General features: G+C 39.3%; 1 protein-coding gene across 3 annotated transcripts in view; it reads right to left on the bottom strand.

The window, feature by feature from the left end:
- ASAP2 (ArfGAP with SH3 domain, ankyrin repeat and PH domain 2) overlaps positions 1–12,191 on the bottom strand; it is a 97,792-nt gene that overhangs the window by 19,821 nt on the left and 65,780 nt on the right. For all 3 annotated transcript variants that reach the window (XM_064448007.1, XM_064448008.1, XM_064448009.1), the window contains exons 13-21: positions 10,560–10,608; positions 10,284–10,450; positions 8,815–8,948; positions 4,733–4,827; positions 2,833–3,022; positions 2,308–2,393; positions 1,974–2,089; positions 1,429–1,496; positions 368–481 (exon numbers count right to left, since the gene is read on the bottom strand). In XM_064448007.1, coding sequence (XP_064304077.1) covers positions 368–481; positions 1,429–1,496; positions 1,974–2,089; positions 2,308–2,393; positions 2,833–3,022; positions 4,733–4,827; positions 8,815–8,948; positions 10,284–10,450; positions 10,560–10,608 — 1,019 coding nt within the window. The remainder of the gene's footprint in view (positions 1–367; positions 482–1,428; positions 1,497–1,973; positions 2,090–2,307; positions 2,394–2,832; positions 3,023–4,732; positions 4,828–8,814; positions 8,949–10,283; positions 10,451–10,559; positions 10,609–12,191) is intronic.

Below are 12,191 nucleotides of genomic sequence, written 5' to 3'. Positions count from 1 at the left end.
AAGATGCCTCTCTTTGTAAAGGCAATTTTCCTAGCTGATGTTAATTCTGCTTCATGATCAGCAGATCTCAATATTCCTGATGTACTGAAACAAACTATTGACTCCATTAAGAAAAAGGTATCCCATGTGGCTAATCGCAATTTGATCATCACCACAAGGTCTTATGTCCTATACCTTATATTAAAGAGGAAAAAGACGACAAACTATAATTTAAGGCACTAAAATTTAAGCTACTACACTTTACTACAGAACTTTATTTCACAGTGTCTTCAATACTTACAGTAAAAAGAAGTGTTATTGAAATCATTAGGAACATCAGGCTTACACAGATATATGTACAGAAAAATAATAGTGTATTGATACAAACCTGCAGCTTTTCATCTACATCATCATCACTTTCGTCAAGGTCTTCATGGAGTAACCGCCATTCATATTCTACATGAACATGAGAATTAAATCTTCCGGACAGCGCTTGAGTAAGCTACGGAAAAAAGGATGACTGCTGATACCTATGTTATGTGCAGTACTTATTTAAAAAAAAAAACATATTTAAAAACAAACAAAACCCACATATAGAAGGAACCCTGGTTTCAAAATACAAATATTACTTTTATTTTAAAAACAGATTTCAGTAATCTGGAAAGTTACCACACTGGGTTAAGTTTAAAGAATTAAGCTCTGTGACCAAACACAACACAAATATATCGAGAGCAACTAGGTTTCTCATTAAGCATTGTAGGTCTATTCTCCATTGCAGGTCCACTCTCCATTTTCTGACAATATGTACCACATCTTATTTGCTTTGATTTAGAAACAGCAAGTCAAAGCAATTAACTGCAGTGGCAGTTTTTTTGAATCAGACTCACTTATCAAGAAGCCTTGACCCCACTAATCCATTTTTGTTGCTTACTAGAAGTAGTGATGGTAACCAGCTTCTCTTCATAGAATCATAGAGTGGTTTGGGTTGGAATGGATCTTTAAAGATCATCTAGTCCACCACCCCACCATAGGCAGACACATCTTTCACTAGATCAGGTTGCTCAAAGTCCCATCCAACATGACATTAAGCACTTCCAATGACGGGGCATCCACGACTTGTCTGGGCCACAAGAAAATGGCCTTCATCCACGGCCTTCGCCCATAAAAAGTACTTTAGTGATTAGATGTCAGACAGTTATGGAACTGGGACTAATAGCTCAAACAGAATCATCCCCTGGCCCCAAGAAGTTTAGCATTTCCAAAGCATCTGAAAAGAAATATAACTTTCTTCTTAAAAGCATATAACTCGATATAAGCATATATCTATTTACACGCATATGACTTTTCCATCTGGGATATATTTGTTGAATATTCAACTGTAAACTGTTAAATATTCAGACATGATTCTGCTTATAAATGCACAAACACACAAAAAGATGCAACACTTACCAACTCTTCACAGTGAGTATGTTTTAAGCGTTTAGCTATATCAAGTGGCGTCTCTCCTGATTCATTAGCTATATTACAGCAAGAAAAGAAAGTTACGATGATAGGCATCACTATTAAAATGTCCCTTACTAAAGATAAAGACAAACATAGTGAAGTACTAGGCAAACACACTCTCAAATTCATCTCCTTCCTTCATATATATATAGCTCCAACTCATACCAACTCGTTGAATATGTCAAGAAGTAGCAACGCAACATGCCATATATATGGAATGGTCGCCATGAAATGGCAGTATATAACCAGGCAATAAGATATCAGTTGAAAATCTTGGTACTTATTTATCTAAATTTGTTTAAAAAGCAAGTGTAATGTATAAGTCAATTTTAAACTTGAAATAAACAGCGAATATTGTTTTTTTATAATGAAGATTATATTCACAGAATTATGATAAAGAATTGAGAGGAAAATACACTTCCTTCCACCTTCACTGTTTCTTATCTGAAGCAGTGACAAATACGAAATTGAAGTACACATTACCCTTTTACCTATTTCAATAGAAGCCTTCCCTCTCAGCAGCAGTTTGAGGCACTCAACGTTGTCCGTCAGACAGCAGTAATGCAGGGCTGTGCTACCTTTACATGTTTGCTTATCTAGATTGCCACTATTGGAGTACAAGAAAGAAGAAGAAAGCTGATTAAACTTAGTTTCCTACCCTACATTAATAAACCTCCCTCATTACAAGAAATTTCAAGGAATAAAAGTACAATTGCTAATACTAGAATTAGTTTTAGTATTTGTATTCATTTAGTATTTGTATTGTAGTATTACTTGACATAAAAGCAGTATCAATAACATTTTTATAGCTTTCCATAAACTTACCTGTTCTGCACTAAAAAGTCAACTATATGAAGGGATGTTCGATCAACTGACCTAACAGCAAGGTGAAGTGCTGTTTCGTCTTGCTCCTAAGAATAAAATAAAAGAACACACTTGTTTCTTCTGATCTACAGAGAAGCAGAAGTTTTATTAAGACACAAATTAGATCAATTAAAACATGTAATTTAAAAATATTCAGACATGCTACCATTAAAACATCTCTTGTGAAAACTTTCTTTGCTTCCCTTTTGTTCATTTAAATTTAAAAAATGGGTTGAAAACAAATGAATTATGGAATGATTTAATGTTTAATGATTTAATATATTTAAAATACGATAGTATTTATAAACATTTTTAGATTAAACTATTTAATATCATCTTTTGTTATTGTTAAATTACATCATCGAAAGGGTGAGTGTCCAGAAGTGTTTCAAATCTTATTTTCAAGTAAGAAAAAATAGGCCTTTTCAATTGATGAAAGTTTATTGCACTTGTAACAATTTGTGTAATAAAATTTACAACACTTACATGGCCATTGGCCAGTGGAATTTTTTCTGTGAGATCCACACCGTCGGCATATACTTGGACTAATCCAAGAATGTCTCTTGATTTGACTGCTTCACAAAGAGCATGTAATTTAGCTGCATTGTCAGCATGCTTTTTCCTTGCATATTTTCTCTCAATATACTTGGCAGTAATATAGTCTTTTCTTGCATTCCTGAAATTGAGTATAATTTACTTGTGTAACTTTTAACAGAAGATGCACATTAGAATTTCCATAAATACATGCAAGCCATTTGAAACAAAATCTGGGAAAGACTATTTCTCATTCATTATGATAATTTTTTGCTTTAAATATGCATGTAAGACATGCAGTCTTGTATTTCTAGTAAGAAATGTAGCCATATTGGATATTTGATTCATCTTCTGTGAAGACAGACCATTAATTTTCCCCTCTGAACTCTGGTGTGAAGTAGAGATCAGGATTATGCAGCTCTGTGTACAGAAGATACATCAAAGCTTCATAACGCTGGCTTGCTCAAAGCAGTCTGGCAGGTTTATGTTTACCTGACTTGTACTTCTACACATGCTGAAAAGGATAGAAGGCATGGGATTCAACAATCTGTCTTATACCTCTGTACAGACTATCCAGGCCTTGGATCTGTATTCACAGCAGTAAGTATGTTCTGTAAAGCAACTCTTCACCACAACCGTACCAGGGAGGATGTAGTGGACTTTTCAGTTACGCCTCTAAACCAAGGTGAAAACTTAGTACACATGTATCAGCACGAGTTATCACTTCTGCTGTTAATACCCAACTAACAAATGACTACTCCTTTTCCCATCACAGCAAGACAGGAGCTTGCATGCCTCCCAAAGACATAACTCCTTATCAGCTCTTGGGACAAACAAAACATCGCACAGAAGACATTTAGCAAAGCCATACTTTATCATCTAGATACTATATAATGGGCAAAAAGAAAAAAGTCCAAATAATAATAATAATTATTATTGAATCAAAAGAAAACTCTTGTTCCTAAAGCATTTGACAGTATTCCCTCATAGTTTTTAAAAAGAGTTTGTCTTCAGGTTTTCATTTCATTAACATCCCCCCAAATTTTATATATAGATGTATCACACTAAATGATGTTTTTTAATATGATTTTTAGAAGTCTTCTTTTGCTATTGATTTATAGTATTCAGTGAAATTATTAGTAATTTTAATTACTAATATTCTCTATTATTATTGATAGTGGTAGTGAAAAATCATTTAAACTGTATGGTTTAACATTGATTCTGTCAGAATGGTGAAAGTCCAGATAATGTAAAATCAGCTTCATCCAAAGCCAAATCTTCTGGGTTTGTTTCCATATCATTTACTAGCGCTTTCACGATAGAGTAGTATACAGCCAAGTAGGCAGCTGTCCTTGCTGTATCTCTGCCACCACCGTTCAGTGTTTTCAAGGAATTCAATTAAATATTCTGTCTTTATTCCACATAGTTACGGACTTAAGTCCTAGGTGTAGTTTCTAAACAATAGGTGTTCAGTATCTTTCAGGTCAAATGTGTACTTTATTCCATTTTCTATTTTGTGTTTAAGTAGCACAAAAATTATAGCTTTGTTTTTAATCCCTACTCTTGTGTGTCTTTAAAATTCCCAACAAGTTAACATTTGTTTCTGTCCCACAAATCATGATTCAGAGAGTTGGTAAAACAGTCCTTACTATTAGGGAAGGTACAATCAGATAAAGTTAAATAAAGCAGACATGCAAAGCATCAGAAAAAAAATTTACTCCTTTGCTATAAGGCTATACATAATACTTTATATATCTTCCACAGCCTGCTGGTGCAAACCATAATGGCACAACCCATCAGCAATATTAAATTAAATGCCTGCCTTTTTCAGAAGTAGTGGCTCTTTACTTACATATCGCTGCTTGGATTAGGTTTGACCATCTCGTCAACTGGCAAACAGAATTCCATAATCTCATTAAGCCCAGCATTACCAATATTCTTTGCAAGCTGTTAAAAAAAAATAATCCACAGTTCACTTAATAAACATGTTCAGTTATTGGCCACACACATACTAGTGGGAGAACAAGGGAAAACGGGAGTTGGGACTTTTTGTTTCCAATTCCTGGTTCTGCTGCAGTGTCAGTGATCATGAACAGATTCGGTACCTCTTTGGATGTCAGTGTTCAGCTGCATTTAATACACAAACAAGTAACTGCAGAATGATCCATCAAAATACCAGTTCATACAGTAAATGCGAAATGTGTTGTGCTGGGTAAGTACACACACACAAAATGTCACAGAGCAGCTGATATGTGGTAACATCTTTGTGTAGCAAAGCTGAATACATTTTCTTCCTTTGAGGATTAAAATTCTCTTCTAAAACAATGCTAAATAATTAATGGGACAAGTATTTGTGAAGTCCTTCAATTTTTAATGAGAGGCAGATTTATATGTCAAACAGCTGTATTATTTTAAAAACCAACGAAGGGTAAAAAGAGTTGAAAACACAAAAACTATGAAGCCTCTACTAATTTGAATTCTAAGACCAAGGAAAGTTTACAGTAAGACACTATGTTCCAGGAGGTTCCCTTAAACTTGAAGAATTAAGCTTTCTTAAATTATGTTTATCCTGAGGCAACTTTCAAGATCGGAACAACGTATTGTTAAAATGACAAAAACATCATAGAATTATTTGGGTTAGAAGGGATCTTAAAGATCACCTGGTTCCTACCACCCTGCCATGGGCAGGGACACCTTCCACAAGATCAGGTTGCTCAAAGCCTGATCCAACCAGGCCTTGAACACTTCCAGGAATGGGGCATCCACAACTTCTCTGGGCAACCTGTTTCAGTGCCTCACCACCCTCATCATAAAAAAAACTTCTTGATGTCCAATATAAATCTACCTTCTTTCAGTTTACAACCATTGCCCCTTGTCCTATCACTACATGCCCTTGTAAAAAGTCCCTCTTCAGCTTTCTTGTAGGCCCCCTTCAGGTACTGTGGAAGGCTTCTGTAAGATCTTCCCACAGCCTTCTCTTCTCCAGGCTGAACAACCCCAGCTCTCTCATCTTGTCTTCATAGAAAAGGTGCTCCAGCCCTCGGATCATCTTCATGGCCCTCCTCTAGATTCACTCCAACAGGCCCATGTCCTTCTTACGTTGGGGACCCAGAGCTGGATGCAATATTCCAGGTGGGGTCTAACAAGAGTGGCAGAGGGGGAAAATCACCTCCCTCTCAGTCACACTTCTTTTAATGCAGCCCAGGATATGGTCGGCTTTCTGAAAGCACACATTGCCAGGTCATGTTGAGCTTCTCATCAGCCAACACCCCCAAGTCCTCCCTCAGGGCTGCTCTCAATCCATTCTCCACCCAGTCTGAATTTCACAGAATCATAGAATCATTAAGGTTGGATAAGACCTCTAGGATCATCAAGTCCAACCCTCAACCCAAGACTACCATGTATCCTAAACCATGTCCCTAAGTGTCACCTCTACATGTTTTATGAACACCTCCAGGGATGGTGACTCCACCACCTCCCTGGGCAGCCTCTTCCAATGCCTGACCACTCTTGCAGTAAAGACATCTTTCCTAATATCCAATCTAAACCTCCCCTGACACAGCCTGAAGCCGTTTCCTCTCGTCCTATCGCCAGTAACTTGGGAAAGGAGATCAACACCCACCTTGCTCAACCTCTTTTCAGGTAGCTGTAGAGAGTGATAAGGTCTCCCCTCAGCCTCCTCGGTGCCTTAAGGATCTTGAACTCCACCGTTTCACAGTCACTGCAGCCAAGGCTGCCCTTGACCTTCACATTCCCCACCACCCCTGCCTTGATCGTGAGAACAAGGTCCAGCATAGCACCTCTCCTACCACTTGGAGGAGGAAGTTATCATGAATGCATTCCAGGAACCTCCCAGATTGCTTATGCCCTGCTGTGTAGTCCCTCCAACAGATATTGGGGTGGTAGAAGTCCCCCATGAGGACCAGGGCTTTTGAACACGAGGCTGCTCCTACCTGTCTACAGAGGGCCTCATCCACTCGGTCTTCCTGGTCAGGTTGCTTGTAGCAGACCCCCACTATAATGCCACCTGTCCCTGTCCTTCCTTTAATCCTGACCCATAAGCTCTCAGTTGGCTCCTTATCCATCCCCACGTGGAGCTCCATGCACTCCAGCTGGTCACTGACAGAGGGGGCGACACCCCCTCCTCATCTCCCCTGCCCATCCTTCCTAAAGTGCCTGTATCCTTCCATTCCAACACTCCAGTCACAGAAGCCATCACACCATGTCTCCGTGGTGCCAATAAGATCATAGCCCTGCAGGCGTGCGCATGCCGCCGACTCCTCTTGTTTATTCCCCATACTACATGCGTTTGAGTAGAGCCATTTAAGTTGGGTCCCCGATGAAGCTGGCTTACTGACTGGAGAGGCTGGAATTCCTTTGTGCTGCTCTTCAGGTGCTCTCTGGCTGACCTGTGATCCTTCTCCAGGCTCTGGGCATCTGTTGCTGGCACTGGCGTCAAACTGGTAGGAGCAGGATGGATTGAGGTTCCCCTCACCTAGCAACTCTAGTTTAAAGCCCTCTTCACCCGCCTGGCAAGCCTATGACCAAAGATGCTCTTCCCCTTCTCTGACAGGTGGACCCCATCACCCCCTAGCAGACCAGGTTTCTCAAAGGGAGTGCCATGGTCTAAGTAGCCAAATCCCTGGCTGTGGCACCAGTCCTGTAACCATTTGTTGATTTGTCAGATTTGACTGGCCCTTTCAAACCCCTTCCCCTTTGACCAGGAGGACTGATGAAAAAATCTACCTGTGCTCCAGAGTCCCTTACTGCCACTTCCAGGGCTCTGTAACCCTTCTTGATACTCCTCAGGCTGCTCCTGGCTGTATCACTGGTGCCCACGTGAAACAACAGCAGCAAATAATAGTCGGTGGACTGTTCAAGGCTTGGTAGTCTCTTGGTGGCATCCCTGATATGAGAGCCCAGTAAGCAGCAGAGCCCTCTAAAGAGCATGTCCGGTTGGCAAATGGGTGCCTCCGTACCTCTCAAAAGAGAGCTGCCTACTACTGTCACCTGTCGCCTTTTCTTAGTTGCACTGGCTGTTACACGGGTGTAGGGGAATAGACAGGGATCGGCGACCGGAAGATCACGGGATGTGACGGAAAGATAGACTCCTCCCCATAGGAGTGGCAGGAACAGGAAGCGCAAGAGCTATATAAGCGTGTGACGCAGCCAAATAGACGGACATTTTGTATCCATCATATTGATGTCTGTGCATCACTGTCCCCAGGGTGGGTAGAGCCCTGTGTCCCGGAGATATGCAGCCCAAGATAAGTTCTCCCGTAGAAGCGTACAGCTACACACGGGGAGCAGATCAGGTTGCCTTACTCAGCTCTAGCCTCTCTCCTGGTGTGATGGGTCTATTCCTCCTCAGTCTGTGGAGTGGTGAAGTGGTTCTGCAAGGGCACCTCAGGCTTCAGGGGAAGTCTCTTCCTCCTGCTGGTCCCTGCCCTTGCAACCATCCATTCTTCTGCACTATTGGCCCCCTCCCTTCCCTGTGTGTGCCAGCAGGGCAGTTTTTGGCTGTTTGGCCATGGGCTGTGGGTCCACTACAGACTGCGCTTAGGTCCAGCTATCTAACCCCTTCTCAGCCTCCCTGGTGTTACGGAGCCTTCTCACTGTCTCCTGCAGCTCAGCCACCCGCTGCAGGAGGTCCTCCACCTGGGCACACCTTTTGCAGGCAGCTCTGCCACCTGTCCCTGCCCCAGGAGAAAGGTCTAGGCACGTCCTGCAGCCTGAGGTCTGCACTGCAGCCTCTCCCTTCAGCAGCATCGTCTGAGTGGAGGCATCGGCCACCGCTGGGGTAGATGGTGCAGACCGCCCGGCTGGAGCTGCAGCCTTTGCTCTCAGACGAGTGCCCACCATTCTGCCCACATATACTTGTGTTGGAAGTATTTTTCAGTACTATTTTTAAGTTAATAAAAGCAATTTGATTACCAGAAGTTCAGATGTTCCCAGCACATCTAATGTAAGTGACTGCATTCTGGAATAGTGAACACCAAGTTCTCTATGGATTCCTGAGCATTCAATGCAAGTCAGAATTCCCAAATTTGTTGAAAGCCAGGTAGGATCTGAAACAGAAAGCACCCACAGAATTAAAATTTATTGAGGTAATTATTTCATTCTAGAAAATGTAGTATACAGAAATGAAATTCTGTAAAATAAGATTCCTGTGCATGAATTATCAGTTTTTTAATTTAAGTCTTTACATTTACTCTGTTGGGAAACACAAACCAGGAATTTTTGTTATGGCAAAAGAAGATTTAAAAAAAAAAAAAAAAAAAAAAAAAGAAAGGATATCACCACCCCAAGGGAGCTGCTCAAACAGTCTAGTTTGTCGTTCTCCGCATGGCTTTCAGGAGCTACGTTTTTTCACCTCCAATATAATGGTGTCAAGTTCTCGACTTGGGGTATAGGTGCAGTTCAAACTGAAATAACAATGCCCACAGGAGGTTTTTTTTTTGTATTTCAAGTATAGACTTTAGACTAAATGAAGCAGCAGTGATTCTGAAGTACACATGCAGCACCACACTACAGAGAATTCTCACTCAACTATTTCAAAGATACTTAGGTTCATCCATCTCCTTTTGTTACCCTTGCTTGTCTTTCCTCCTGGTATTCTGCATTCTTGCACACAAATAATTAATTTCTGAAGATTTAGGCAGCTTAGAAATTCATTTATTTGATAAAGGTTTGGTAGTAGCTATTTAAAATCTCCTTTAAAGACAGCAGGATTGACTCTTCCCATAGGTTTATATGGTATCTATGGCTGGTAGTTACTATTGATTTATAAAGTGCATACAGCTTCAGATCTGATGTTTTCAGGTACAGTTTCAGATCAAAAAACAGCTAAGTCCTGCAGTGCCTGCGTAACATAAAAGAACACAGGGAACAGCAGGATTTAAAAAAATAATTTGGAGAGGATTAAAGTAGAAAATCCATCTATCAACAAAACCAACACTGCAAACCATAGTCAGCAGGTGCATTCTTTTGCAAATGAGCACCATCTTAGACCTATTCCCAGGCTCACTCTCAAACATAAAAAGTTAAAAGAAGGGGGCGGGAAGAGAAGAGGTGTATTAGGAAAATGCTTGAAGTATCTTACTGCTGTCCAGTCAAATCTTACGTCAAATATGGGCTAATAAAATAAGTTGAATTGATTCATATAAACAAAAGTTAAAATTAGAAAAAATACATGGGAGAAAAAAATAAGCCTCTTTGTAACTTTTCTCCCCACTGACATATGCATATAGCAAATTAATCTTACTAAAGCAGTGCAATTAAATTGTTAGCATATTGTACTGTGTATAATTTTTGTGAGATAAGGAGTAAAAGTAAAAGCAGAAAACATCAGCCTGAATACTCTCATGATTTTTTACCAATAAAAATATGCTTAATTTAGTCACCTTGTGCTCCACAGTCGCAACACACATCATTTCCAGTCATCCTCTGGACTTCAGATATGATTTCTTTTGTCAGTTCCTGGACAATATTATTTTCTCCTGTGTTATCGTCTCCTTTGAATGCATTATTTAAAGCTTCCTCTTTGCTGTTTTGTAACACAGAAGTCCATCTAAAATGGCAGTAATATTACACTGTTAGATGTTTTGGCACTTCTAAAGTTCAAGGTAACGTCTCAGTAAAACACCAGTACCAAAAATAAAATCAGCAAAGTAACTCACATTTGACACTCCTGTTCATCCTCTGCTTGAAAGTGGTACGTCCTGTCGTCTGCACAATAAATAATTCACACAGTGAGTAAAAAAAAGATCAAAAAACTGATTTTGCAGAAATGTCTCAGAAAAATCTAAAATTAGTTGCTGTATGACTCCTGAGGTCTCTAGTCTCATCACTGGAGTGTTGACAGCAAAAAGCCTACTTAGCAAGTTTCACTCATACTACCTCAGTTCATCTATGTTTACACCTATGTTTACACAAGGAGGCTTGTTGCTCCTTAAAAAGAAACTGTTTTCTTCAGTGCTGTGCTTCTATCACATAAGCAGCAGGAGAGCATAGTAATTTTTCCATATTCTAGATATAACCTCAGTGATCACAAGTCTAAAGTTCTGCTGGGGGTGGTGGTGTGTGTGACTAAAATGTAGTGTCCATATTTTAGTTTATCTGTGTATATAAGATTTAAAGTTTCCAAATGAGCTCTTAAAACCACAGTAATCAAAAATGACAAAACAAATTTGACAGACACGAAGTCCAAACTACAATCAGGAGAGCCTGAACCTGGTTCAATTAAGTAAAGCTAAAAAATTTCGGTTTCCTACTACTTTTGTAATTCTAAGCATTGTTATCACAGTGTACTATTAAAGAAAAAAGCATAAGACTGTCTATGAAATTTAGGTCTATGAAACAAATGAGATAGGATACAGTTTGGTGATTGAGCTGGAGTTAAAATTAGCACAGTTGATGAGAACAGCAGAGGTAAAGCTGCCGGCAAAAATATATTCTAGGTTGAAAAATTCCTGAAGTTTACAAATAGTCAGGCAAAAAGGTATTCAAAGATAGTTTCAAACATGAAAAATGTTAAGAGAGTGAGGATACATGGAAGAACAGAAAGGAAAGTGCTAAAGAGTAAGAGATTTTTATCTTGTCAGGATACAGCAATTTGCAGTTTTTAAAAAACAAGGAATGTTTTTAAACCCTATAGTAAAACAAAGTGAAAAAGTGATCTGGACACGGCTACGAGGCCAGTTTTGCCTTGTCATATGTATGATGGGACAAATGATAATGTTGCGATAAGCTGATATTGGGCAAAATGTGACATGGTAATCGACAAAGAAAGAAAGTGCAAAAGTAAAGAGGGAAGACCACTTGCTTGTGCAGAAATGGAAAAGCTGTATATTGCATACATGAGTACTAGTCTATTAACATAAGTAGCAGATCTTACATTTACAAACAGAAAATAACTCTATGTTCTGACAAAGAAACAAATGAGGAATAGATTTATATTCTTCTCCCCAAATAATACAACATATATATTTTAGTAACGTATTTTTATTGAGCCCACAAATATAATACCAAAATGTCCCAGTGAAAAACAAAGGAAACATCCTACTATACAATTTCGTATCATCCCAATCAGTTCCCAAAATTATTCAGCTTTGGTGTTTTTAATATGCAGACTCTTTATTTCACCTTCAGATCTACTATGAGATAACAAAACTAAAAGTTTTCAGAATTTTCTTCACAGTTACATAGCAACTGCTACGTTTAAATTTTAAGTTTTGTCTTGTTTTAAAAGCTTCTTCTGGTCTTGTACAAAAGCTGTAACTTTCCAAGGTGATCCGCTATGACATTCTCAA

Source organism: Phalacrocorax carbo, chromosome 3, assembly GCF_963921805.1.
Source record: "Phalacrocorax carbo chromosome 3, bPhaCar2.1, whole genome shotgun sequence".
Taxonomy (NCBI): Eukaryota; Metazoa; Chordata; class Aves; order Suliformes; family Phalacrocoracidae; genus Phalacrocorax; species Phalacrocorax carbo.
Note: the sequence above shows the minus strand (reverse complement) of the source record. Positions and strands in the feature narration are given on the sequence as shown.